Here is a 27,022-nt window from a genome sequence, read left to right as displayed (position 1 = left end):
CCACTAACTGGACGGGCGGCTACCTCTCTAGCCTCCCCGAGATGCCGAGGAGGCCGCAGGGGCGAGTGGCACCATCTTTAGCCAGCCCAGAGTAGCCGAAGCGGGTGGGGCCTGGCTTGGGGAAGGATTCATCGGGGGAAGCTTAACAATTCAGATTTCCAGGCCTCGCCCCGACACGGACACACTGGAGAGCGCGTGGCCCTGGGATCTGCGTTTTCCCAAGCCCTCCGGAGTAATTCTAACCCAGGGTGCCCGCCAGTCACAACCGCCTCGGGCTTATTTTCTTCGCTTGGATCCAGCGGCCCTGCCCCCAGCCACTCCCAGAATCTCAGGACGCGTCCCGTGGCCACGCTTCTCGTTTCCAATTGGTCCCTCGCTCGTCCCGCCCCCGCTGGCAAATCTTCCCTTCTCATTGGTAGATGGTGAGTGTGTGGCGAAACCTGACCCAGTGGGCGCTGTAGTTCGCAAAACGTGACCCGGAAGTTGGTCACGAGCAGGCGCCGTGGGCTTGTGGACGCCTAACTCCCGCGCTGAGACTTCCGGCGTGGGAGGAGAGGTCTGAGTGCTGCGTGGGTCCCCTGTGGGGTGAGAAGCGCGGCGCTCGGTTCCTGTCTCGGGGAAGTCCTGGCACGGACGGGCTACGCGGCCGGCCTGGCGGCGCCTGGGACCGACTGAGGCCTAGGCGCCGGAGCCGGCCGCGCCTGGGCTGGAGCGGGACTTCTTGGCGTGGACTGGGAGCCTCCGGCCCTGGGCTGCAGCCGGCACCGTCTATCCTTACACGGCTTCAGGGCGCCTTCGTAGGCGGGCACGGCTGGTTTCGGGCTAAGGCGCTCTGGAGACTCGACGATGGCGTCGGGCCCGAGCTCCCAGGAACGGGAAGGGCTCCTCATAGTGAAACTGGAGGAGGACTGCGCCTGGAGCCAGGAGCTGCCCCCGCCTGACCCAGGGCCGAGCCCTGAGGCCTCCCACTTGCGCTTCAGACGGTTCCGCTTCCAAGAGGCAGCTGGTCCTCGCGAAGCCCTCAGCCGGCTCCAAGAGCTTTGCCATGGGTGGCTTCGGCCTGAGATGCGCACGAAAGAGCAGATCTTGGAGCTGCTGGTGCTGGAGCAGTTCCTGACCATCCTGCCCCAGGAGATCCAGAGCAGGGTGCAGGAGCTGCATCCGGAGAGCGGCGAAGAAGCGGTGACCCTTGTGGAGGATATGCAGAGAGAGCTTGGGAGACTGAGACAACAGGTGAGAGAGAGAGAGAGAGCTGTTTTATCTGTGGTTTTGTTTAGCCCCGAGGACTGGGACATTGCGCCCCCGGTCGAATTCAAGTAAATTGCCCTGAGTAGACCTTACATGGGGAAGAACACTCATCCTCCAGATTTTCCCCAAATGAACAGAAAGCAGTGAAGAGTGCCCTGTTTCCACGCGGAGGCAGTGTCCCTGCAACAGTTAGTGTTAGCCGTGGAGTTAGATCGCCAGCATTCAAATCCTCAGTCTGTTAGTACTAGCTTTGTTACTTTGGCAAGTTACTTGATGTCTTTCGGCCTGTTTTCCTATTCGTAAAATGAGAATATTAACATACTTTATAGGGCTTAGAGGGAGAGCAGCGTGTGAAGTTGTGATAACACTACTAGCTTATAATGAGTGCTTAGTACTTGTTAGCTGTTGTTATGTTAGGGTCTACAGTCTGGTCTTCTGCAACGCTGGGCCTCCGTTAATTGTGAACTTTGAAAGATAATTTGGCACCGAGGCCCTGAGGTCATTGGCCCCCAGGGCTACCCCAATTTAGCTTATCCTGTAGTGAGGAATAGAAGCACCTAGGAAAGGTGGGGAGAGCAGAAGGGAGTGAGGTGTATCTTAAGAGCTGTGTGGGAAAGGTGTGCTGTGGGAGTGGGTCCTTTCCCTAATCCCTCCCCCTGCACATGGGATCAAAAAAGCCTTTAGTGTGAACCATTTTTCTGTTGCCTGGGCCCTAAAGGATGGCCTGAGTTCTCTGTTGAAGGCTTGCTCTCAGTATCCTGTACTAATTTCCCTTCCCCTTGGGCCCTGTTGTGATGATGAGTGATGTGGGTTGGTTCCCAGGTCACAAACCATGGGCGGGGAACAGAAGTGCTTTTGGAGGAGCCTTTGCCTCTGGAAACAGCACGAGAGTCACCGAGCTTCAAGCTGGAGCCAATGGAGACTGAGCGAAGCCCTGGCCCCAGGCTGCAGGAGCTGCTAGGCCCCAGCCCCCAAAGGGACCCCCAGGCTGTAAAGGAGAGGGGTGAGGCACAGTTATCTGGGCAGGTGGGAGGGAGGAGGGGCTTGGGGGTTGCCCCCTGCACAAGCAGGATGTCGCACTGGTGCGAAGGAGAAGGAATTTCTGGTTAAGGTTCACACATGTGGAATGAAAGACCTGCAGTTGGTGGTGTGGGTTCTCCTGGGGCTGGGGGAAGGGAAGGGAGTCTCGGCCCTTTTTTATGCAGAACAGAGGCGATTTAGAACCACTTGAATGATGAGGGGTTTGGAGTGCTACTCTTGGTATTCCTTCCCTCTAACCCTGTCATTTTGGATATCAGTTTATTAGGCCTCTGGGCAGTTTAGTGTCATCCCCAAAAGCAGAGACTGGGTGTTGGGGAATGGATATTGTGTTTTAATAATCCTTGGGTTGCCAAGAGTTAGGAATGCCATTCTCATTATAATTTCTGTCACCTTCAGCATTATCTGCTCCCTGGCTTTCTATTTTTCCTCCTGAAGGGAACGTGGAAGACAAGGAGATGACTGGGCCCCAGGTGATGTGGAAGTTTCCATTGTCTTCCCCCAGCACCCTTCCTCTGCTGAGTGTTGGGGGTGGGGGGTTCTCCACATGGAAGGTCCTTTCTCCCTTACCACCGTGTCTCCCCCACTGCTTTGGCTCTTTCACACCTCACTTGTAGACCTGACACCCTTCTTCCCCTATGACGTGTGCTTGGCATCCCTGAATTTTGCCCCTTTAACCCATGATTTTGCTTGAATTCTTCTTGGTGCATCAGGGGCTAAAGGAGATCTTGTGCTGTTTCAGTTGCCTGAGAGCTTAGAGGACGTGGCAATGTACATCTCCCAGGAGGAGTGGGGGCATCAGGATCCTAGTAAGAGGGCCCTCTCCAGGGACACGGTGCAGGAGAGTTATGAGAATGTGGACTCACTGGGTAAGGACTTCTTTTCCAGGGATGATGACTGCGCCATTTCTGACCAGGGTTCTGCCCCTTATTCATTCACCTCCTGGACACAGACTCTGAGTTTTGCCAAGAAGCCTCCACAGGAGACTTCCCTTTGTCTAAAGTTCCCTATATGAGAGTCATGTATCTGCCAAGTGGCACAGTTGGCACAGGCAGCCCTAGGCTGGAATCCCAGCTGCCAGAGCCTAAGGCAAGTCTGAGCCATATGGACTTCCCAGGGCAGAGCAAATCCAATGCAGTGACAACCTGCCAGCGTCACACACATGTAGTGTCCCAGGATGCTGGGGGGGCTCTAAATGGTTAATTCCCTGCAATTTTGAGATGCTTATTCTTCTGAGCTTGCCAGTGTTTCCTGTGCTCCATTACTGTTTCTGGGCTCATCCCCAAAGACAAAAATTTCAGGGGTAGTGGGATCAACATTCCAGCCTATCGTCTCTCACAGACCATAAAAATTCAGAAAGCGGGGAGGGTCTTGTGGAAATTTGGAAACAATGTATAGCTCTAAATCATAAATTAGGATGCACCTATGTCTTGTACTGTTACTCAGAGTTTTAAAATTATGCCTGCGGAATATGACACACTGACATATGGTTGGACTTAGGTGGAGGATATGCTGGTATGTACTGTACAGTTCCCTCAACTTTTCTGTATGTATGAGAAGTTCTTTTAATGAAAAGTTGGGGGAAGCTTTAAGACTGTGTGTACATTATGATTATCCCTATGTTGAAACACACCAGTAGAAAGACTCACTGCAGGCTGGGAATGGTGGCGCCTGTAATCCCAGCACTTAGGGAGGCTGAGATGGAAGGAGTGCTTGATCCCAGGAGTTCAAGACCAGCCTGGGCAATATAGGGAGATCCTGTATCTTTAAAAAAAAAAAAAAAGTATCCTGGTGTGGTAGTGTATACTTTTGTAGTCCCAGTTACTCAGGAGGCTGAGGGGAAAAATCACCTGAGCCCAGTAGGTCAAGACTGCAGTGAACTGTGATGATGCCACTGCACCTCAGCCTAGGTGAGAGTGAGACTCTTTCAAAACAAACAAAAAAGACACACTGCACATTGTTTCCATATATCAGGTTTGCCTAAAAAGTATCACGATTATACATCTGTTGACACTAATTCTGCAAACGCAGTCTCGGCTCACCATAACCTCTGCCTCCCAGGTTCAAGTAATTCTCCTGCCTCAGCCTCCCAAGTAGCTGGGATTATAGGCATGCGCCACCATGCCTGGCTAATTTTTTGTATTTTTAGTAGGGACAGTTTCTCCATGTTGGTCAGGCTGGTCTTGAACTCCTGACCTCAGGTGATCCACCCACCTCGGCCTCCCAGAGTGCTGGGATTACAGGCGTAAGCCACCGTACCCTGCCTTTTATTTTATTTTTTTCTGCTGTGATGTCCAAAGTTGAACATGGCCCTTTTAGTGAGAGATTGCTAAATAGCAGAAGATCAGATTACAGCTTGTTGGAATTAAACTTCTGTTGGAGTCCATGTTTGCTGGAGGTGGAGGTTTTTGTTTTTCTTTTTGGCACAGCACAGAAATGGCACTTGTGGGTTTTAATCTCATGGTCCCCTTAGAGCCCTGGGTCCTTTTCTGATTGTCTGTTATATTTTCTTTCCTTGGAGTTGCCCAGTCAAATTAGTTCTATTTTGTATTTATATGTAGAGACAAGGTTCTTTTATGATATTAAATGGATTATTCAGGGAACTGACCATGTTCATTTTATAGTTGTTTTAATTACAGTAGTGTACATTCTCATTGCAAAAAATCATTCCATCCGGGCACGGTGGCTCACGCCTGTAATCCCAGCACTTTGGGAGGCCGAGGCGGGCGGATCACGAGGTCAGGAGATTGAGACCATCCTGGCTAACACGGTGAAACCCTGTCTCTACTAAAAATACAAAAAATTAGCCGAGCTTGATAGCAGGCGCCTGTATTCCCAGCTACTCGGGAGGCTGAGGCAGGAGAATGGCGTGAACCCAGAAGGCGGAGCTTGCAGTGAGCCAAGATCGTGCCACTGCACTCCAGCCTGGTTGACAGAGCGAGACTGCGTCTCAAAAAAAGAAAAAAAAAAAAATTGGCTGGGCTCGGTGGCTCACACCTGTAATCTCAGCATTTTGGGAGGCTGAGGCAGGCAGATCACTTGAAGTCAGGAGTTCGAGACCAGCCTGGCCAACATGGTGAAACTCCGTCTCTACTAAAATTACAAAAATTAGCTGTGTGTGGTGGTGCACGCCTGTAATCCCAGCTACTTGGGAGGCTGAGGCAGGAGAATTGCTTGAACCCGGGAGGCAGAGGTTGCAGTGAGCCGAGATGATGCCACTGCACTCCCGCTTGGGCGACAGAGTGAGACTCTGTCTCAAAAAAAATTGTCTCCCTCCCCTAATTTCTTTCTCTAGAGGTATCCACTGGGGACAGTTTGTGTCTATTCCAAGCAATTGCTGTCAGATTTATGGAGCATTCTGTATCTATCCACTGAGAGCAGGGAACAAGACTATCTTTGTTTCCCTACCCTGGTAGAGGAAAGTGGCAATACAGAAATCTGTTTCTTTCATTGTGAACAGAGTCTCACATTCCCAGTCAGGACGTCCCAGGCACCCAGGTGGGACAAGGAGGAAAGCTATGGGATCCCAGTGTCCAGAGCTGCAAGGAGGGCCTGAGCCCCAGAGGCCCAGCTCCAGGTAAGGAATGAAGACGAGTAGCCTACCCAGCAAGTAGCAAGGTTCTCACAGTTACGAGTGAGGCATGATTTTGTTTTGTTTTGTTTTGAGATGGAGTTTCATTTTTGTTGCCCAGGCTGGAGTGCAGTGGTGCGATCTTGGCTCACCACAACCTCCGCTTCCCGGGTTCAAGCAATTCTCCTGCCTCAGCCTCCCAAGTAGCTAGGATTACAGGCATGCACCACCACGCCCTGCTAATTTTTTGTATTTTTAGTAGAGTTGGGGTTTCTCCATGTTGGTCAGGCTGGTCTCCAACTCCTGACCTCAGGTGATCCACCCGCCTCAACCTCCCAAAGTGCTGGGATTACAAGCGTGAGCCACTATGCCCAGCAGAGTGAGGCATTTGAGGATTTGGGTGCAGGGCCAGCCCACCACAGCTGCCAGAGAGGTACATTATGTCCTTTACCCCCTGCCATTCTCCATCCCAGTGAGGCAAGTAAGGATTCCAGGGTGCAGAGTTCAAGGAGGCCCTTACTCTTGAGCTCACTTGTCCCACCCTAGTCTCAGCCCTGCTCCATCCCACCAATTCCTGAGGGGCAGAAGCGAGAGGCTCAGCTGGAAAGGAAAATTGTAAGACTGGTCTCGGCTCTGATTCCTTGACTAGTGGCCCTACCCTTTATCCTGATGCTTCTCCAGAGTGTTTTACCTTTAGGAGAGGATGAGAGACTGAGGTAGAAGCAGCCCTTCTGGGCCGCTGACCTAACAGGCAGCAGCAGAAAGGTGGGATTTTCTTTTCTCCAGCATAGAAATAATATACGGGTTTGGTGTCTCTTTTTCTACCAGGAGAAGAGAAATTTGAGAACCTGGAAGAAGGTGTTCCGTCTGTGTCCTCTGAGAACACCCACCCTCAGGTGCTGCTTCCTGACCAGGCCAGAGGAGAGGTACCCTGGAGTCCTGAGCTGGGAAGATTTCGTGACCGGCAGCAAGGGGATTGGGCGCCTCCCCCAGAGGGTGGAATGGAGCAGGCCTTGGCAGGAGCCTCAAGTGCCAGAGAACTGGGGCGACCGAAGGAACTGCAGCCGAAGAAACTCCATTTATGTCCCTTGTGTGGCAAAAATTTCTCTAACAACTCAAACCTAATTAGGCACCAGAGAATCCATGCAGCTGAAAGGCTGTGTATGGGTGTGGACTGCAGTGAAATCTTTGGTGGGAACCCACGTTTCCTGTCACTACACAGAGCACACCTGGGAGAGGAGGCCCACAAGTGCCTTGAATGTGGGAAATGCTTCAGTCAGAACACCCATCTGACTCGCCACCAGCGCACCCACACGGGCGAGAAGCCCTATCAGTGCAACATTTGCGGAAAATGTTTCTCCTGCAACTCCAACCTCCACAGGCACCAGAGAACACACACAGGGGAGAAGCCCTACAAGTGCCCTGAGTGTGGGGAGATCTTTGCTCACAGTTCCAACCTCCTTCGGCACCAGAGAATTCACACCGGAGAGCGACCTTATAAGTGTCCCGAGTGTGGGAAAAGTTTCTCTCGGAGTTCACATCTCGTCATTCACGAAAGAACTCATGAGAGAGAGAGACTTTACCCCTTCTCTGAGTGTGGGGAAGCCGTGAGTGATAGCACCCCGTTTCTTACAAACCATGGAGCCCACAAGACAGAGAAGAAGCTCTTTGAATGTTTGACTTGTGGGAAAAGCTTCCGGCAGGGCATGCACCTCACCAGACATCAGAGAACACACACAGGAGAGAAACCGTATAAATGTACCCTTTGTGGGGAAAACTTCTCTCATAGATCCAACTTGATCAGGCACCAGAGAATCCACACAGGAGAAAAACCCTATACCTGTCATGAGTGTGGAGACAGTTTTTCACACAGCTCCAATCGGATTCGCCACCTGAGAACACATACAGGAGAGAGACCCTATAAATGTTCTGAATGTGGAGAAAGCTTCTCTCGGAGTTCCCGTCTTATGAGTCATCAGAGAACTCACACGGGTTAGTAACAGTGAGGTTTCTCTTTGCCCCAGGTGAGGTCGCATATTCAGAGGAGCCTGTTGGCAAGAGCTGGTATTCCCTGCCTAGCCAACCAAATGACCTCTGCATTTTTCAGGTAATTGGGGCTCATTGAAAGGGAGGTGCAGAGGCAGCAGAGGATTGGCATAAAACTGAAAAGGAATTCCGTCTGCATGAGAAAGAATAGCAAGTCTCTGAGGTGACCTCAGGGTGGAATTCTCTGTTAAGTCCACCCTGCGCCAGGGTGCTCCTGCCCTCTTGGTCTTTTTAGCCAAGGTGTGATTTGGGCACCTGACTGTCCAGTTTACCTTAACAACTTTGGGAATCCATGTGATGATTTTGATACTACTTCTTCATTTGGGACATTCAGCAGGAGCATTTGGGCTTCTGGGGCCCCTGAGACCAAAGAAGAGGGGCCAAGTGCCCTGGGAAATCAGCTGAAGGTCAACAAAAGACTGGTTGTGAGTTGCAGCTGTCCTGAAGGCCCCAGTTGGGAAGCCATGAGCAGTCCAGATCAAGCCACCAAGTGCCCTACGACGGCCTAACAGGAGTGCCCATTGGCAGATCACATATGTAAATGTGACCTCAGACAAAAAGGAACCAGAGGACCAAGGGCAATAATAAGGTGGAATTTGCAGGTCAGCCCAGGAATTGGCAGAGGAAGTGGGTGTCTGATAACCCTTTGTGGAGAATGAGATTCCCCCACCCATGTGAGAAAAATAAACAGCTCTGGAGTCTTGTTCCTGACTCCAGAGGAAAAAGAGCGTTCCAGGAAAGAGAGATTCCCTGGAAAATTGAAAACGTGGATCCTAGGGGGGAAATTAGGGATTGTGTCTTTCCCTGTTGAAAATGTTTGGATAGGAATAAATATCTTCAGGAAACATAAGTGTGTGAGTCTTCATTGAAAGCCTCTGTCTGGAACCCCAAGTGTTGATCTGTCTCCCCTCTGCCTTGGTCAGAGGCCCTGCTTTCTCATAGACTTACTGGGTTGGTCAGGAAGATTCTGACAAGGCAGCAGACAGGGAGAGGCAGGTGAAGGCCTGGCAACCTCCAGGCTGGGACTGCCATATGGTAACAAAGGATCAAGCCAAATGGCTGCTGGGGTGATGCTGTCATAGGGTCTCTAGAAAGTATTCATTCCTTCTGCAGTCTATAGCAGTAAAAATGTTTCCAATTCTTTGTTTAGAATGTTTCCATTCTTGTTCGGTAGCTGAGGAAGATCTGACTCTTGGAGGACAGGATATTTTGGTCTTGCAGCTGGTTTCCAGGGTGGAAGCTAACATGGTCCCAGTATAATTGAGTTATTGATGATTAATGGTGGGAAGATATAGGGGATGGCAAAATTATTAAGGGAAAACGTTTATTTTTTGGTAGAGACGGGGGTCTCACTATTTGCCCAGGCTGGTCTTGAGTTCCTGAGCTCAAGCACTCTTCCCATCTTGGCCTCAAAGTGCTGGGATTACTAGCATTACATTTTAGAATGGCATATCAGAAATAGCAATTCTAGTAGTGTGTATCTGTGGGAAACGGGGGAGTATTCTAACAGCAGGAAATCAGATGCCAGGAAAACACCTCAGGATACGGCCCTGGAGGAAGATATCCAGCTGTTCTTTGGGTGAAAAAGATGAACAAACAGTCCTTTGGCAATAGGTTGACGGATATAGCAACTTGAAGTCATGGAAACAGCACTCCATTGCTCCTCCTCTCAGCCCTGCCTTAGTTTAGTATGAGTTTTTCTTTGGTTGTCTGAGCCAGTTTTTAAATATCTCACTATTTCTCATTTCTGTAACTTCCTCTTAATCAGCTTGTTCACAGGAGGAGGGCAGTGGTGGTGTGGGGGTTGAGGGCAGGGAAGTAGAGGCTTAGGATTAGAGAGATCAGTGTAGGATCAACAGTGGTGGGAGCAGGAACACACTCCAGTGGAGCAGTGCAGGGTCAGCCAGGCTGCTGATGCCATGAACTGGGTGGAATGTAAAGCTGGTGTTCCTACAAAGCACTCTGGTTAAGATGGCAGTTTATGTGGACAGACTGGAAAGTGCCCCTTCCATCTACTCCCCCTCCCTTGGTAACATCACCCACTCAGATCTTATGATGTGGTCCAACTGATGCTTCTCATACTTGGAACACTGCAGCTTGAAGCTAGAAAATGACTCGCAGGTATTTGCCCTAAAAAGGCGTTCCAGTGGAACCCTTCACTCAATCTTCAGTCTAGTTCCCCTTCCAGCAAACTTCACATGTGTAGCTGTTCTTGGCTTGTTTCAATGAGATGGCATCACAGAAAATAAATACATAAAGCAACACCATGCCTGGCATGTAAGAAATTTGTGCCAACTGTTGACAGATGATCCAGAAGATTTCATTCTAAGCACCTAACACTGACTGAGGTCACTAAGAACACACTGGCAGGAATTTCAGGGACTGATGACATCTCCTTCCCTCGTATGCATGTTTCAGAGAGCAGGTCTGACTCCCTTACTGCAGGCCCCCATGAAGTCTGATACGGTTTGACTCTGGGTCCCAAATCTCATCTCTAATTGTTATCCCCACGTGTCAAGGGAGGGACCTGGTGGGACGTGCTTGGATCATGGGGACAGTTTTCCCCCATGCTATTCTCATGATACTGAATTCTCCCGAGAGCTGATGGTTTTAAAAATGTGGCAGTTCCCCCTTCACTTGCGTGCTTGCTTCCCCTTTGCCTTCCGCCATGATTGTAAGTTTCTTAAGGCCTCCCCAGCCACACAGAACTGAGTCAATTAAACCTCTTGTTTATAAATTACGCAGTCTCTGTATCTTCATAGCAGTGTGAGAACTAGGTCGCTGCAAGAGATGTCCAAGTTAGTGCTTTTTCATACATACTTTTTTACATTAATACTTTACCCACTAGCGGTCTTCTGAAAGAATCCAAAACAGAGTTTGAGTGGCATTTATGTCAAAGGGAGACTAGCCCTGGGACAATAAGGACCTCTAGCCCCTAAGTCCAAATGGGTACAAAGGGGTCTTGCGAGATGTGGAGTGACCCTGAGCAGGAGCCACAGATCCTTAGCAAAGGTAGCACATGAAACCAGCAGGAAGACTGGTGGGTGGGAAGCAGTGCCACATCTAAGCAGTGTGAAAAGGCCTGGCAGGGTCAGGCTGGGGAACAATACCGACAAAGCCAGAGGTGGGACAGACTGGAAGAAGTGTTTTAAAAGCACTGAATTTTTCAGAAAAACCCATCAGAAGTCACTTTAAGAGTTTTGATTGCTGTAATGAAAGAACTTTTGGGTCTCAGCACCATAATCTGAAATTTGAGGGCTTAGACGCAGCACTTTTTGCTTTGTTTGAGATGGAGTCTTGCTCTGTCCCCCAGGCTGGAGTGCAGTGGCACAATCTCCGCTCACCACAAGCTTCGCCTCCCGGGTTCACACCATTCTGCTTCAGCCTCCCGAGCAGCTGGGACTACAGGCGCCTGCCACCACACCCCGCTGTTTTTGTATTTTTAGTAGACACGGGGTTTCACCGTGTTAGCCAGGATGGTTTTGATCTCCTGACTGCGTGATCCACCCACCTCGGCCTCCCAAAGTGCTGGGATTACAGGCGTGAGCCACTGCGCCCGGCCTAGACTCAGCACTTTTTAAAGAAGAGTTTACTGTAGATTCATTACATTAACTGATACAATTTAGGAATGTGCAAAATCATCACTGCTTTAAAACTTGCAATTGTTGTAAATGTTTCACATGCATTTGAAACAACTAAGTATTTTAAGTGTCTTAATGTGTGTTACAGGAAAACCAACTAGCACATTTCTTAGCACTAGGAGACTTAATTTTGGGGGTCAGGAACTCAGGAATAGGTAATTGAATTCAAGCAAAATGCATTTATTTATTTGAAATATTTTCTTTTACTCTTCAGTCTAGCTTGCGAGCATTCCCAATTAAAAATTGACTTCTGTTCTTGAAAGGGCAGTTAATATTTCCTTCTCATCATACACTTATATTTAATAAGAGCAGCTAAACCTTGCCTGAGTGGTACAGTGAAGATGCACTGGGATGATCTAGGTGAAGTTCAACAACGACAAAATGGTTGAGGAAAAACGACTCAGATCACAAAAAAATTCTGATTTTCCAGTTAATGTTACTGTTCTCAATTAGCTACAGAGACACCTTAAATGTCTCAAAAGATTCCGTCAGAAATCTGGTGGCTCTCAAGCATCCCCAACCTGCTCCAAGGAGAGTAGTATTTCTCCAGGCAGCGAGAAAGGGAAAGAAAAACATTAAGGAATATCGTTCTGAAGTCCAGGCTATGCTTTTGGACATCATGAGGAATTGCTTGCCCTCCATTCCTTCCAGGGTGGCCAGTTCACTACTCCTGAGGTGCTGATGCCCTTGAGGGAGTTCTCGGCTCTGCTGGGCTTCCCGGGAGGAGCCCAGCCCCAGCACCCGGTACAAGGGTGAGTGCCTGGGCTTCTTGGAGAAGTTCCAATCCCCAGGAGTGATTTGCACAACCAGAGACTCCCTTTTCAGGCTTGGGCAAAGCAGACGACTCCTGCTCCGCATCGGCCCACACGCGGCCGGGCCCACGAGCCTCCTCCAATCGCCGCCCCGGGCCTCGGGGCTGCCGCTCCCCTCAGCTTCGGCTGTGCCCCCAGAGGCGAAGGCCGCCCTGCGCCCGGCCCCAGCCTTTCCCTCCTCTCTGGTCGGTCCTCCTCCCGCGGACGTCTCGGGACCTGTGTCCAGACCCCTGGGGCCACGATCACGCCCCTCCCCTTCCTTCCCGCGTTCCCGCCCGGGTGGTGTACGGTGGTTCCGGGCCGCACGCACAGCCGCAGGGGTTTCCTCTCCTAGACTCGAGGCGGTGGCGCACCTTCAATCTCTAAAACTCCCCTGTCGGCCCTCGCGGTCTAGTGGGAGGCGCGGAGGGCCCAGCATGGCGATGGGAGAGCCGAGCGGGCGCCGGAAAAGCGCGGGGCCACCCTAGGGGCTGGGCCTTTCTTTAAACAGTGGGAGGCCCACAAAGCGTCTAAAGCCCGAGGCTCCTCTTTTTGTTTGAGTTCGCTCTCTTCTGGTACAGGGTCGGGAAAGAATGGAGAGGGGACAGAAAAGGAAGGCAGGGCAACTGAAGAGGCAGAGTCGAGGCAGAGGGTCAAGGGGACCTGGACTAGGGCAGGGCAGGGAGGAGGAAGACTGGAGACGAGCGATCCAGGAAGTGTAGCGGTCAAGACGACGTGGGCCGAGACCCGTCTAACATCGTAGGATATCCACCAAGGACCCTGGCCTTGACCTGTCTTTCCTGCTCTTCTCCGCCAGAGGCCGCCAAGGCAATAGTCCAGGGACATTTCAGCTTGCCTGGGACATCGCAGAGACTGAGCCCCTGCCTCACAAATTTAAAGCCCATCACAAAAGTCACGCACCATCCTCTCAGACACCTCCCCTGCTGTCCAAGTCTCAAAGGCCCTCCCTATGCTCACTTTGGCTCCCGCCCTTACACATCCCATGGTGGTTTGTTCTCATTTTCTTGGTTATTCAGAGCTGAATCTCCAACAACATGCTTATTGTCTAGTACATGAAACAGTTAACAGGAAGTTTCCAGAATCAATGAGTACTTTTGAAAACTGGGGTGACTTTCGGTCACTCTAGGAATTTATTATCACTAAAAAGAATGATGATGTTTGATGCAAAGACCCAAACTAAAAGGAACTAGAGAACTGCCCAGAGTCCTCATCTGCCATTCCCCTCCACTTCCACAATCCATCCTGTCCCAGGCTTGTAAGGTCTTTCAAAAGAGGCAAAACAACAAGCAAAGAGTAATTACTGTCCTCGCCCGCACCCAACCCCAGCGTGCGGTCATTATGGGCTAATCTGAAAAAAAGAAAAAGTCAAGCTGCTTGATGTGAAAGGTCTCCCACCTTCCACCAGGCTGCAGACTGAATAAGCCAAGGAAGCACAAATCAAGCCAAAACTGAATGTAAAAAGGATGCCCAGTGGCAATGTGGATACATTTTGTCTATAAGTTCTGGGTAATAAGACAAAAAAGAGATAACTACTGAATTTACACGGTGAAAATATCAGCAATCACTACTAATAAAAAAGGATCCCACTCACAGCAACAACAAACCTACCTAGGAACAATAAAAAATATGAGAACTCCATTAAATGAAAACTGCACTTACAATTTGAAAGGAGAAAACAGGAATGTAAATTCTTCCCAATTTTACTTAATTTATGAATAAATTTCCAGAGGGAGTTAGTGTCTGGAGGAGGCTTGAATAAATTTTATGCTGAAGTTGACTCAGGATAGTAAGAATAGCTTGTATATTTTCAAACATGGAAAGTGGGCATTTGCTTTTTATTAAAATTCACAGGTTGGGCACGGTGGCTCACGCCTGTAATCCCAGCACTTTGGCAGGCTGAGGCAGGCGGATCGCGAGGTCAGGAGTTCAAGACCAACCTGACCAACATGGTGAAACCTCATCTGTACTAAAAATACAAAAATTAGTCGGGTGTGGTGGCGCATGCCTGTAATCCCAGCTACTCAGGAGGCTGAGACAGGAGCATTGCTTGAACCCGGGAGGCGGGGGTTGCAGTGAGCCGAGATCATGCACTGCACTCCAGCTTAAGCGACAGAGTGAGACTCCATCTTAAAAAACAAAGAAAAAAGAAAAAAAAAGAAAAATTCACATTAACCAGTAATGAAAACAGCAAGATACTACAGCAAGAGTCGACACCAGTAGTACTGTATTTAGTCACTAATTTTATACTATAATTGCCTAGTATTCACCAGTGTAATAGAATATGCATCTCGGAAACAGATTCTTGAATATATGAGAAAGGAAACACTGAAAGCCAATAACTAATTATCCAAAGCAAGCTTATTATTTGCAAATATCAACTCACCTGACACCTTATATTATACTAAATAGGGAACAGCCATAAAGATACCATTCTTTTGGTTACAGAATTAGCAAAAACTAACAGCATAACAATATTCAATGTTGGGATTGGTGCATAGGGAGAAGTACTTTCAAAATAATGGCGGGAATGTGAAAGCAATTTAACAGTGTGTATTGAAGTTTTTTCAAAAGTTCATTCTCTTTGACCTGGTAGTTTAACTGATATGTTACATCCCCTGGTGGAGTATTAAAAAACCATCAAATGTGAGGTTAAGAGATTTTAATGACCTAAGGGAAACTCAAAGAAATAGTGCAGCATGGCCGGGCGCGGTGGCTCAAGCCTGTAATCCCAGCACTTTGGGAGGCCGAGACGGGCGGATCACGAGGTCAGGAGATCGAGACCATCCTGGCTAACACGGTGAAACCCCGTCTCTACTAAAAACACAAAAACTAGCCGGGCGAGGTGGCGGGCGCCTGTAGTCCCAGCTACTCGGGAGGCTGAGGCAGGAGAATGGCGTAAACCCAGGAGGCGGAGCTTGCAGTGAGCTGAGATCTGGCAACTGCACTCCAGTCCGGGCGACAGAGCGAGACTCCGCCTCAAAAAAAAAAAAGAAATAGTGCAGCATGAATGATGGTTAAAAGCCTGAGATTTGGCATTAAATAGAATTTAAGTCTCATCTCTGCTATTTACTAGTTTATGTGACCTTTGTTACTTAATCTCTCTAAATCTGTTTCCTTATGTATTTGAAAAGGGAAGGTATTATTATGAAGACTAACATATATATACAATCCTATATACTCAATAAATGCTAACTTATTAACAAACCATAAAATATGTTAAGACAGTAAGAGGTAGGGTTTTATTTACAATGTAATCTGCCTATTTAAAAAATATATGGTATACACCAAAGTGCTGAGGATATCGTTAGTCAATAGAATTGAGTGCTTTTTATCTTTGTGATATATTCCTATAATCAGCATGCTACTTTCACAATAAGAGGAAAACAAACACTAAATAGGTAGTAACAGAGTTAAGAAAGCAGAGTGTGTTTTATCATTAAATTGAAAACCTAATCTATCCTTATCTTAAAGCTAACTAGAACTAGTCAGCACAGTTTCCTTGTGGTAGGCTATGATTACAAACTAATGCTTTTCGCAAAGGCATTCCACCTTAGATAATCTGGGACAATACTTCATTATTCAGATCCTTGTGTAAAGTTTAAAAAAATGAATTTATGAAACAAATTTATTTAAATAAATTTAAAGAAACACAAATGTGTTATTTTCATATTGTAAATTTTATAACCATTATATAAATGGGCACTGATATACAAAATAATGTCAGTTGCTAAAACATGACAATTCACAGCAGGCCTACATCATATAATGGCAGAAATCTTTAAACACCAAATCTAATGATTAGAACCAGAAGTTGAAGGCCCACTGAAGGAGTCCTTAATATTATGAGGCCTAGGTTTCAAAAAGCTACCAGTTCTAGAATGGATTTTACTCTGGAACTGTTTCTTGACTATTTCTTGTTGCATCTCTTTCAGCGTGAAGTGGAATCTCTGAAACTCAGGTGTGGCATCAACAAAGTCAAGAAGGTAGTCCAAACTCTCCCTTACAGCAGATAATTTAAATTCAGCAGTCTGCTTCTCTGTTTCTCCTCCTTTTTGAACAACTTCCTTTGTTATTCCACCTTTGGTTTTTAGGACACAACCCTTTTGTTCATCTCCATTTAACCACACCCTATCACCATCCAACTTAGTTTCCAACTCCCCACATTTTTCAAGAATTTCTCTATAATCCCCATCTTCTAAGCCTTGAAAATCATATTCAGGTTCCTTTTTGTAAAGAAGATTTTCCCATGCGTTTGCTATGGTTATTTGTTTTACTTCATCCCAACTTTTTGCCCAGTTAAAAATTGCACTTTTTATATTGTAGATTTTAATTTTGGAAACTCCTTTATCTCCTTTCTCTTGCTCATCATCACTTTCTTCAAATATTACAAGACTCTCTTCAAGTTGCTTCCATCTATACAGTCGTTTGCAACTCAAGATCACACCTTGATTCATTGGCTGGATCAAGGTTGAAGTGTTATGGGGAAAGAACATACATTTTATTCGACCATCCTCACTGGTTAGCGATTCAGAGGAAGGATGAGCCGGGCAACTGTCCAGAAGTAACAACGCCCTGATGTCCTCTTCATGAAATCTTAGAACATTAAGTTGAAAACGTCGGACCTCAGGAACAAAGTTTTGAAAAAACCATTCCGAAAACAATTCTCTGGTGAACCAAACATCTTTACTGGGTTTATATATCACAGGCAATGTACTTGTGTCCTCTTTCACACTTTTGGGCAGTTTTGATTTTCCAATAATGATTGACTTTAATTTATGAGTTCCATCTGCATTTGCACATAAAAGGGCAGATAACCTTTCTTTGTTTATTTTCTTCCCTGGTAGGCAGATATCCTTCCTACTTGCCTGATAATTTTCAGGCATTGACTTCCAAAAGAGGTCTGTTTCATCCCCACTGTATAGCTGAGCTAGACACAGTTTCTCCTCTTTGATTATCATGGACAGTTTTTGTCGAAATGGTTCAACATTTTCAGAAACTGAACTTAGGACTTGTTCCCCACATCCTTTTCGGTTCCCAATTGCATGCCGATTTCGAAATCTAAAAAGCCAACCAGTGCTAGCTTTGAAATCTGTTCGCCCAAAACACTGTGCGAATCTCTCTGCAGCAGCCTGAAGCTCCACGCCTCTTACCGGAACACCAGCTGAGCGTTTCTGTTGGTACCACATGTACACCGCATCATCTACATCACCATATTTGGCTCCAGTTGTCCTCTTTCTCTTCTCAGCCCCTACTAATGGCATGTCCTGCTTTAGCACAAAGTCTAGAATTAACTTCTTATTTTTTTTAATGTCATAAAATGTTGACTTACTGATTCCAAATTCATCCATTACACTTTTAAGTGATCGTCCAGCTTCAATTCTACTTAGAACCTTCATTTTCTCCTCCAGATTCAGTGTTGTATATTTCCCTCTCTTATTCATACTGAATTTAACTCTGAACAACCAACAGGAAAAAACAAAGGGAAAAGCCTTAATGAACTGGCAAAAAAAAACCCCACATTTTTAAAACAAAACAGCTCAAAGCCCCAGAAGGCATGGGCATTGTATTGGAGGATAATGGACTGAAGGGGATAACCATGGCTGAAGAGTTAGTCTAGAGGTGGAGGTCTTACGTACTCAGAAAGCTGCCAGTTCCAAAGTCCTGTCTGGCTCTTGCTCCTGCAAGCCATGAGTGATCATTTTTCGGAATGCCACCTACTTCTCCTCTTTTGACAGATGTAACAGCCTCGGTCAGGAATGACAAGAATACCTGCATACTTTCCCTAACTCAATAGAGGAAAAGGGACAATATCAAGAGAGGAGGGATTGAACAAGATGTGCTCACAAGAAAGGACCCAGGTGGAATAAGTTTCAATAAAAACTGATGCTTGAGAAGGGAGTGTGAAAGACCCAAAGGCAATGACAGAGTAATCTTGTGTGTAGCAGAGATGCAATGTGGCTTCTCCCCTTCCAAAAAGACCTGATTTTACCTCACTGCCCGAAAAGAGAATGGTGCTCATATTGCTTTGTATACAGTGCTCACTGGGCATCAGTTCATCTATCTGGATAAGGGCTACAAGGACCCTGCCATTGGGATGTATGGAGAGTTGGAATTTAGGAACAGTTGTACCGAATCTTGAAGTGAAGAAGAAAGTAAGTAGTTTTTGTTGTACGTATGAATGAAATCCAACTTTTATTGCATTCAATATAGTATTCTCAAGCACCGTGCTTTAACTTGTCTCTTGTGTTTGCCAAGGTAATATATAAGTATGTAAATAATTCGTTAGTGGCACTTTACCATTCTCAGATCTTCTTTCTTGGGAACATCTGATGTATTCTCAAGTGCTATTTTTCACTGAAACTGTTCTCTGAGGACAAGTTTCAGAATCACAGTAATTCTTAGAGACGAGCCCAAAAGTTTTACAAATATTTCACCATAGTTAAAACATTTTAAAGATATGTCCTTTCATTTGCTTTCCTAAATTTACATTGTAAGTAATTACTTTTCATATTTGAGAGTTTGATTTCTCTTCAGTGTTTATTTTACTAAATTTGAACCAAGACTCAACTTTTCCACAGAAGAAATCTAAAAGGTTTCTCTGCTGCTGTTTCTGATCAATTGTTTCTTATAAATCCTGCTGGCAAACTCTTCTGTCCCTCTAGGCCCTCAGATACTCTTTTCGGGTCCTCCTGGTGCTCCCCAAAGCCATTCCAGGTCCTTAGAAATGTCTTAGTCTAGATTAATTTCCTGGTTCTCATTCCAGATACACAACCTCATGGGAAGAAACAAAAACTGCCACTTTTATCCACTCCAGGTGCTATGAAGAAAGAAAAGTATGTCAGAGAAATAAGGGAAATGGCTGGTATCTCAGTTATTCTTCCTCTTATTTAGGGCAGAATCTGGCCCATTCATTGCCCAACTACATAGAATTCTCTCTCTCTCTCTCTCCTTTTTGAGACAGAGTCTTGCTCTGTCACCCAGGCTGGAGTGCGATGCCACTGTCTCAGCTCACTGCAACCTCTGCCTCCCGGTTTCAAACAATTCTCCTGCCTCAGCTTCCTGAGTAGCTGGGACTACAGGTGTGTGCCACCACACTCAGGTACTTTTTGTATTTTTTTGGTAAAGACAGGGTTTCACTATGTTGGCCAGGCTGGTCTTGAACTCCTGAACTGGTGATCTGCCCGCCTCAGCCTCCCAAAGTTTTGGGATTACAAGCGTGAGCCACCACGCCTAGCCCATAGAAATCTCTTGTCTCTCATCTAATAACCCAGAAGAGTCAGACTACTGGTTTTCCTCTAACATTCATTGCAAGAAATGCCAACTATGAGTGATGGAGCATGGAGAAGATTACAAGAGAATATGGTAGTAATTAGGGTGTGGAGCCAATGGCAGGCTAAGATCAAGCAACTTTCTAAATGAGGCAACTATAAGGCAATTAGCAAGTGATAACTCAGAGATAAATCCTGGTTTACTTCTTTCACTTGTAAGTGGAAAAATAAAGTATCTGCTAGCCAATAGCAGCACCATTAAATCTAGCCAGTCACCTAGCAAAAATATTTAGTTCACTATGGCAGTTGTGTGGGTGTCTCAGAATTAATGTATTTGCTTTTAATGCTTCTCAGCTGTACCGTCGTCTTTTTTTTTTTTTTTTTTGAGATGGTGTCTGGCTCTGTCGCCCAGGCTGGAGTGCAGTGGCGCAATCTCAGCTGACTGCAACCTCTGCCTCCAGGGTTAAAGCCATTCTCGTGCCTCAGCCTCCCAAGTAGCTGGGATTACAGGCATGCACCGCCATGCTCTGCTAATTTTTGTATTTTTAGTAGAGACAAGGTTTTGCCATGTTGGCCAGGCTGGGCTCGAACTCCTGACCTCAAGTGATCCACCCACACAGGCCTCCCAAAGAGCTGGGATTACAGGTGTGAGCCACTGCGCCCAGCTATGGTCATCATTTCTAAAACAGTGCCCAAGCAAGGGGAGGTGAATGAAACCAAAAGGAAAGGCTCAAGGAACATTTGTGGGCTTCAAAGGATAAGCCACTATGGCAGCAAACCTCACATAAGGAAAATCATCAGTGGCCCTCATTCACTATTCACAATTTGTGCCTTGCATGCCTCTTTTTCCCATGAATCCCTTTTCCATTTTCTTCTCCCTTTAACCAACTTCCTAACTATGTTATGAATCAGGCCTGTCAATGATATCCAAGGGCACTGCTTAGCACTGCTAGCAGAACTTCACTTATTCAACTTAATAAATTCTAATTATGTATTCAGCATTGGGCCAGGTGATGAGAATCTTAATGCTGAGGGTGTTACTGTCCACTGGTTCTGATAGACTGAGAACAATACTTACTTCTGAAGAAATGAAGTCCCAACCTGGCTGAGATATTAAGGAAATGAACCACTTAGACACATATTCAAGTGACTTAGGCAGATACTCATTATTAAATCTCTGTTTATCTTTCTCTCTCACTTAAAAAGGATCAAGATCTATGCCTAAGATGAGTTACATCCCATCCCATCCAAAAGCAAAAATAGCATAATGACCTGGCAATGGCCTCTCATCTTCATTCTCACCTTAAACTTACCTTAGATGAACTGCCCTAGAAACAAGCTCGGTCAAAAACGCTCAAATGGTGCTCCAGGATTTACTTTCTTAAATGCACTCTTTTCATTCCCATTCAAAGGACTCCAGTGTAAGTTCTACATAAACTCATTTTCTAACTTTTAAAACTCTTCCTCTAAATGCAGCCCAACTCAGTAAAAACGTACTTAAGATCCCACACTCTAATAGTTTCCAGCTTTTAAAGCCTTTACTCCCACCCTTCCCTCTGCCTGGAATGTGTCTCCATTCCCCGCTGTGGACAAAATCCCTGTGGACAAAAGGTCTTTTATAATTTTCCCCAACCCCAAATCAACTTTGATTTTCTTGGAGTTCTCACAGAATTCAGTTTATGTCCTATTCTTACTTTGTGTTAGTGATATTCATGACATTGCCTCAGTCCTTTCAAAAGACTGCTTAAGGGCAAAGACGTCTTACTCAGCTCTGTAACATTGGCTACACATAGCTGACTTAATAAATAGTCCCTTGACTGGTATAGCCTGACGTTACAAAAACTGGTAATTCGGGAACCACTCATACTGGACTTATTAAATAATCCCTCAACTGGTACAGACTGATTAATTCAGAGATCACCGAACACCCAAAACACTTAGATTCTTATAACTGATTCAGTAAACACGTGTAGAATGCCTGTCTTACCCAGGTGACTATGTTACGCGCTGCATGAGATACGAGATGAAAACAAGGTTCCCATTTTCCAGGGAAGAATACTGGAGTGGAAAACGCAGAGGATATCACAACAGGAGAGCTATTTCCGATTAGCCGCCGCCACTGCTGAGCTATGTGACCCTGAGCAAGGGTCGTTTCTCTGTCAAGGAGAGATAGAAAAAGTACCTATTTCACAGGTTCAAACCTACCTCACAAGAAAAAATAGTTGTGGGGAATGCGTCACGAGACCTAGAAAACGGTACAAAACCTTCGGGGGACCGTTGTTTCTGAGCTAGCGAGTGGCCCGACCCGGACAAAATGCCTCTACGTCGAGGAGGCTACGACGAACCCAGCAACAGCTTGAGCACTGCTGGCCGGGCCGCGGGAAGCCCGAGGACGCGGCGCCCGCAGCTGGGCGGCGACCCTTACCCGGCGACGCTCCCGGGCCCCGACGGCCACACAGAACAGACGTGGCAGTGCGACGCCTCCCCCACTGGGGACACCAAGACGGCGACAGCCACGCGGTAAACCGGTGCAAGGCCCTCTAGGCTTCCGCGGGTCTGGAGACTCGGTGGCGTTAACCCTTCCCCACCTCCGGGGCCGGCAGCAGTTTCTCTGGCGACGAAGTAGGCCGGTCTCAGACGCCTTAGCCAGAGGGCGGGCCTGCGCGCGCCCTCGGAAAGCGTCACTTCCACTTCCGGCCGGCTCTCGGGCTCTCAGCCTGGACAGGGCAGCGGTAGGGCAGCATCGCGGTGGGACGGCGGTTGCGCGCCTCAGATCGGCAACGTTCCGCGCGGCGGCTTGCGTTTGAGCGTCAGAAAGCGAGGAGCGGCCTCCACGGAAGCCAGGCTGGCCGAGGTAACCGAGAAGCGGCTTCCCCTATGGCTTAGACCCTGAAGCCGCTGGAGCGGCGGCGGCCGCAGGGGAGGCAGACATTTTCCGTAGGCGGCGGCCGCGGCGCTTCCGGGCCGCGCGGCTGGATCCTGAGGCGGGGCCACCGTCGGGCTCGAGAAAGCATTCTCTCCCTGCTTTTCGCAGCTATAGTGCAGAGGCGCGGCTGAAGCTTGCTGGGACACTGCCCGCTTGCCTAGTGCCCGGGAGCACGCGTGTCGCAGACACAAGCTGTGGCGAATCCGAGTGCTGGCGGGCAGCAGTGCCTGCAGCTGCGCCCTCAGACCCTTTACCGCCTCCGCTGGCATTTCCGTGTCCGGCCGATGATATGCGGTCGGTTGAGCCTCAGGGCTAGCAGCTTCTGCTGATGCTAAAACACAGAAAGTGTCTCTGTCTTTCCGGAGCCGGGGTGGGCAGCAGGGAGCTGGCCACTTCTTTGAATACCGGTGGCATCCTGGCCAGAATTTCGGTGCCGTTTCTGCTGGCTTACTTCAGGAAAAGTGAGGCTCACGGCTCTCCTCAGCCCCACTTAGAAGTCTAAATGACCTTTGGAGAAATGTAAAGTCAGCAAAAGTTTCACTTTCATCGTCACCAACTCCTATTGGAGTTCATATTTCGTAAACATCAGCGACAAAAAGAAAATACGACTTGATATTTTGTAAATAAAATATCCTTTCTTACAACGTGATATTTTGTCAACACAGACCAGCTGTGATTTTCTCCAGATCAAGTAAGCACGCTTAAAAATTAGTATAGGCCGGGTGCGTTGGCTCGCGCCTGTAATCCCAGCAATTTGAGAGGCCGAGGTGGGTGGATCACGAGGTCAGGAGTTCTAGACTAGCCTGGCCAAGATGGTGAAACCCTGTCTCTACTAAAAATACAAAAATTACTCGGGCATGGTGGCGCGTTCCTGAAATCCCAGCTACTCGGGAGGCTGAGGCAGGAGAATGACTTGAACCCGGGAGGTGGAAGTTGCAGTGAGCTGAGATAATGCCACTACACTCCAGCCTGGGTGACAGGGCGAGACTTCATCTCAAAAAAAAAAAAAAAAAATTAATATGAATCATCTGCGTGGCACCCTTTATGTGTCTTGCAAAGAAGAATGATGAGCATCTTGTTGCTTACTTGGGAGACATGGTCTGAAAATAGGTTACTTTTTTACCTTCCTTCTGTAGTACCCCCTCCCCCCACTTTATCTAGGTTTCACTTACCTGCTGTCAACTGCAGTATAAAAAGTATTAAATGGAAAACTCCAGAAATAAACAGTTCCTAAGTTTTAAATAACTTTTTTTTTTTTTTTTTGAGGTGGAGTCTCGCTTTGCTGCCTGGGCTGGAGTGCCCTGGCGCGGTCTCAGCTGACTGCAACCTCCGCCTCCCGGATTCAAACAGTTCTCCTGCCTCACCCTGCTGGGTATCTGGGACTACAGGCACGCACCACCACAGCTGGCTAATTTTTGTATTTTCAGTAGAGAAGGTTTCACCATGTTGGCCAGGCTGGTCTTGAAGTCCTGATCTCAGGTGATCCACCCACGTTGGGCCTCCCAAAGTGCTGAGATTACAGGCATGAGTGACGGTGCCCCGCCAGTTTTAAGTAACTTATTACAGTGTTTTATTGTTAATCTCTTATTGTACCTCATTTATAAATTAAACTATCATAGCCATGTATACCTAGAGAAGATAGTATAATACAGTTAGATGTTGTTGGGGGTTTTAGGTATTCACAGAATGTACTGGAACTTACCCCCCTTGGATAAGGGGGTACTACTGTATTTTGATCTCACTGTGTCAGCTCTTTTGCCAGTATTCCTACAATGGAAAATCTAAAATGTTGTTTTTTAAGGTGTCTTTATTTTTAGTTTTTAAATTAGAGAGACAAAGTCTTGCTCTAACTCCCAGGCTGGAGTGCAGTGATGGGGTCATGGCTTACTGCAACCTTGAATTCCTAGGCTCACATGACTCTCCCACCTCAGCCTCCTGAACTAGAACTACTAGTGTGCTCTACCATCCTGGCTATTTTTTTTTTTTTTTAATTTTGTGTTTTGTAGAGACGGGGTCTTGCTATGTTGCTCAGGCTGGTCTGAAACTCCTGGCTCAAGTGATCCTCCCACCTCGGTCTCCAAAAGTACTGGGAATACAGGCATGAGCCACTGCATCCGGCCTAAAATGTTTTTAAAGTGAAGGCTTCTCTCTTCACAAGAGGATGAAGGGTCATAAAAGTTGTACTCCCCTTACTAAAGAAAGACTGGAATGATCTGTTAAAATTTAAGAGAATCTCAGAATGTTTTCCTAATCTTATTTTCTCCTATTCTTTTCTTATGGGGAAGATGGGATAGGAGGCACACCAGTTAAATCCTTGGAAAATCCCAAAATACCTTTCAGCCAGTGGGTGCCAATTTTCTTACCCACCAACCTTTCCTAAATTGTTTTGCTTTTTATAAAAAAGACAGTTGTCCACTGACATTTGTCTTTTTTGTGCTGTGCTTGAGCTGAATAATAGAAAAGGAGAAAAACAAAGGACCTGCTAGTTGATTTTGAAGGGAAGACAGGACATCTTTTCTGTTCTTTTTTCTCTCATAAGTAGTAAGTGATGAGGGTCATGTGAGTTTCTTATTGATATGTACTTTTTTTTTCTTGTCTTTAGTGCTTTTAGGAAGAAGATCCTTTTATTGCTTTTGTACAAGACCAGACGGGATCTCATTTGTCAAACGTGGTACCAATTGGGTGTCTTAACACAGGAACAGAACTTCCTAGAGCAGAATGATGATGGTAGATCTGAAAGTGGCTGCGTACTTGGACCCTCAGATCAGGGCTTTGTGGGAGACCAAGGAACCTGCAAGAGAGAGCTCCGGTCAGAGTGAAAAATCTCCTCAAATGGACAGTCTGGATCCTAAGAGCTCTTGCTGGCACTTCCGGAACTTCACTTATGATGAAGCAGCTGGACCTCGTGAGGCTGTCAGCAAACTTCAAGAATTATGTCATCTATGGCTGAGGCCAGAGATCCACTCAAAAGAGCAGATACTGGAACTGCTGGTGCTAGAGCAGTTCCTGACTGTTCTGCCCAGGGAGACACAGACCCAGATGCAGAAGCACCATCCACAGAGCATTGAGGAGGCTGTGGCTCTGGTAGAACACTTGCAGAGGGAATCTGGTCAAACATGGAATGGGGTGAGAAGAAAGATTCCTGACATGTACAGTGAAATAGGATGCAGGTGGATATAGTAGCGATGGTGGCAGTTAGTTGAGAAATTAGATGCATTAGGTCACTGTTTTTTTTTTTAGGACAGTTAAGGTGGGACTTGAAACTACAGACCCACAGAAAAGTTCACAGGTTTCAGAGATTGTGGCAGATACTTCCCTGGTCTTAGAGAAAGAGAGTTGCTTTTGCCCTCTTTGGAGCCAGGGTGAATTGAGGGTGATGGGCCTAGTCTGGCTTGGCCAAGGATACAGGACTTAAGTACTTAGAAACAGAATAAAAGGTAATAAAGAGTCAGGGAGGCCAGGTGCAATGGCTCACATCTATAATCCCAGCACTTTGGGAGGCTGAGGCGGGTGGATCACCTGAGGTCAGGAGTTCAAGACCAGCCTGGACAACGTGGTGAAACCCTCTCTCTACAAAAATAAACAAATTAGCTGGGCATGACAACGGGTGCCAGTAATCTCAGCTATCCTGGAGGCTGAGGAGGGAGAATCATTTGAACCTGGGAGGTTGCAGTGAGCCGGGATCACACCATTGCACTCCAGCCTGGGTGACACAGCAAGACTCCATCTCACGAAAAAAAAAAAAGGGGGGGGCCGGGCACAGTGGCTCACACCTGTAATTCCAGCACTTTGAGAGTCCGAGGCAGGCAGATCCTTTGAGCCCAGCCTGGGCAACATGGTGAAACCCCGTCTCTACAAAAAACATCAAAATTAGCCAGGCATGGTGGCGCACACACCTGTGGTCCCAGTTACTTGGGAGGCTGAGTTAGGAGAATCACCTGAGCCCAGGAGGTGGAGGTTGCAGTGAGCTGAGATCGCACCACTGCACTCCCTTGGGTGACAGAGTGAGACCCTGTCTTAAAAAAAAAAGGCAGATCCACAAGGAGAACACAGGAAAACAAGGACATTTAAAGAAAAGGAGAAATTGCCAGGTTCGGTGGCTCATGCCTATATTTTGAACACTTTAGGGGTCAAGTGGGAGGATCACTTGAGACCAGTCTTGGGAACATAGTGTGACCTTGTTGCTATGAAAAAAAAAAGAAAAGAAGCCCGGCTAATGGCACATACCTGTAGTCCCAGTTTCACAAAAGGCTGAGGTGAGAGGATTGCTTGACCCAGAAGTTTGAGGCTGTAGTGAGTTGTTACTGCAGCATTGTATTCTGGCCTGGGCAACAGAGTGAGACCTTGTCTCTTAAAAAAAAATGTTTTAGGTGGGGCACGGAGGCTCACACCTGTAATCCCAGCACTTTGGGAGGCTGAGGCGGATGGATCACAAGGTCAGGAGTTTGAAACCAGCCTGACTAACATGCTGA

The 27,022-nt window shown here is 47.2% G+C and overlaps 3 protein-coding genes across 7 annotated transcripts in view; 2 read left to right on the top strand and 1 right to left on the bottom strand.

Moving 5' to 3' along the window:
- Window positions 1-18,583, top strand: ZNF263 (zinc finger protein 263). Of its 2 annotated transcripts, XM_011950199.1 has the most exons (8): window positions 1-1,233; window positions 2,071-2,251; window positions 2,686-2,759; window positions 3,029-3,155; window positions 5,747-5,863; window positions 6,686-7,849; window positions 16,289-16,339; window positions 18,092-18,583. In XM_011950199.1, the coding sequence occupies exons 1-7, from the start codon at window positions 847-849 to the stop codon at window positions 16,291-16,293; spliced, it is 2,055 nt and encodes a 684-aa protein (XP_011805589.1). In that variant the 5' UTR covers window positions 1-846; the 3' UTR covers window positions 16,294-16,339; window positions 18,092-18,583. The 2 variants fall into 2 exon arrangements, with proteins under 2 accessions (XP_011805589.1, XP_011805587.1); XM_011950197.1 differs by lacking the exons at window positions 16,289-16,339; window positions 18,092-18,583 and having other exon boundaries at window positions 6,686-8,753.
- Window positions 16,015-22,540, bottom strand: TIGD7 (tigger transposable element derived 7). 2 transcript variants are annotated; one of them, XM_011950201.1, is made up of 2 exons: window positions 22,342-22,540; window positions 16,015-17,810 (listed from the first exon to the last, which is right to left on the bottom strand). In XM_011950201.1, the coding sequence occupies exon 2, from the start codon at window positions 17,795-17,797 to the stop codon at window positions 16,148-16,150; it is 1,650 nt and encodes a 549-aa protein (XP_011805591.1). In that variant the 5' UTR covers window positions 17,798-17,810; window positions 22,342-22,540; the 3' UTR covers window positions 16,015-16,147. The 2 variants fall into 2 exon arrangements, with proteins under 2 accessions (XP_011805591.1, XP_011805590.1); XM_011950200.1 differs by having other exon boundaries at window positions 16,015-19,173; window positions 22,050-22,480.
- The window catches only part of ZNF75A (zinc finger protein 75a), a 14,135-nt gene continuing 8,403 nt past the window's right edge, over window positions 21,291-27,022 (top strand). The window contains exons 1-2 of one of the 3 annotated variants that reach the window (XM_011950203.1): window positions 21,291-23,241; window positions 25,153-25,676. In XM_011950203.1, the coding sequence (XP_011805593.1) occupies window positions 25,269-25,676 (408 nt within the window). In that variant the 5' untranslated portion in view covers window positions 21,291-23,241; window positions 25,153-25,268. The remainder of the gene's footprint in view (window positions 23,242-25,152; window positions 25,677-27,022) is intronic. The other 2 variants (XM_011950202.1, XM_011950204.1) reach the window with 2 other exon arrangements.

Source organism: Colobus angolensis, unplaced genomic scaffold, assembly GCF_000951035.1.
Source record: "Colobus angolensis palliatus isolate OR3802 unplaced genomic scaffold, Cang.pa_1.0 Scaffold303, whole genome shotgun sequence".
In the NCBI taxonomy this organism is placed as follows: domain Eukaryota; kingdom Metazoa; phylum Chordata; class Mammalia; order Primates; family Cercopithecidae; genus Colobus; species Colobus angolensis.
The sequence above is the reverse complement of the archived record's forward strand: the minus strand, read 5'-3'. Positions and strand labels throughout refer to the sequence as shown.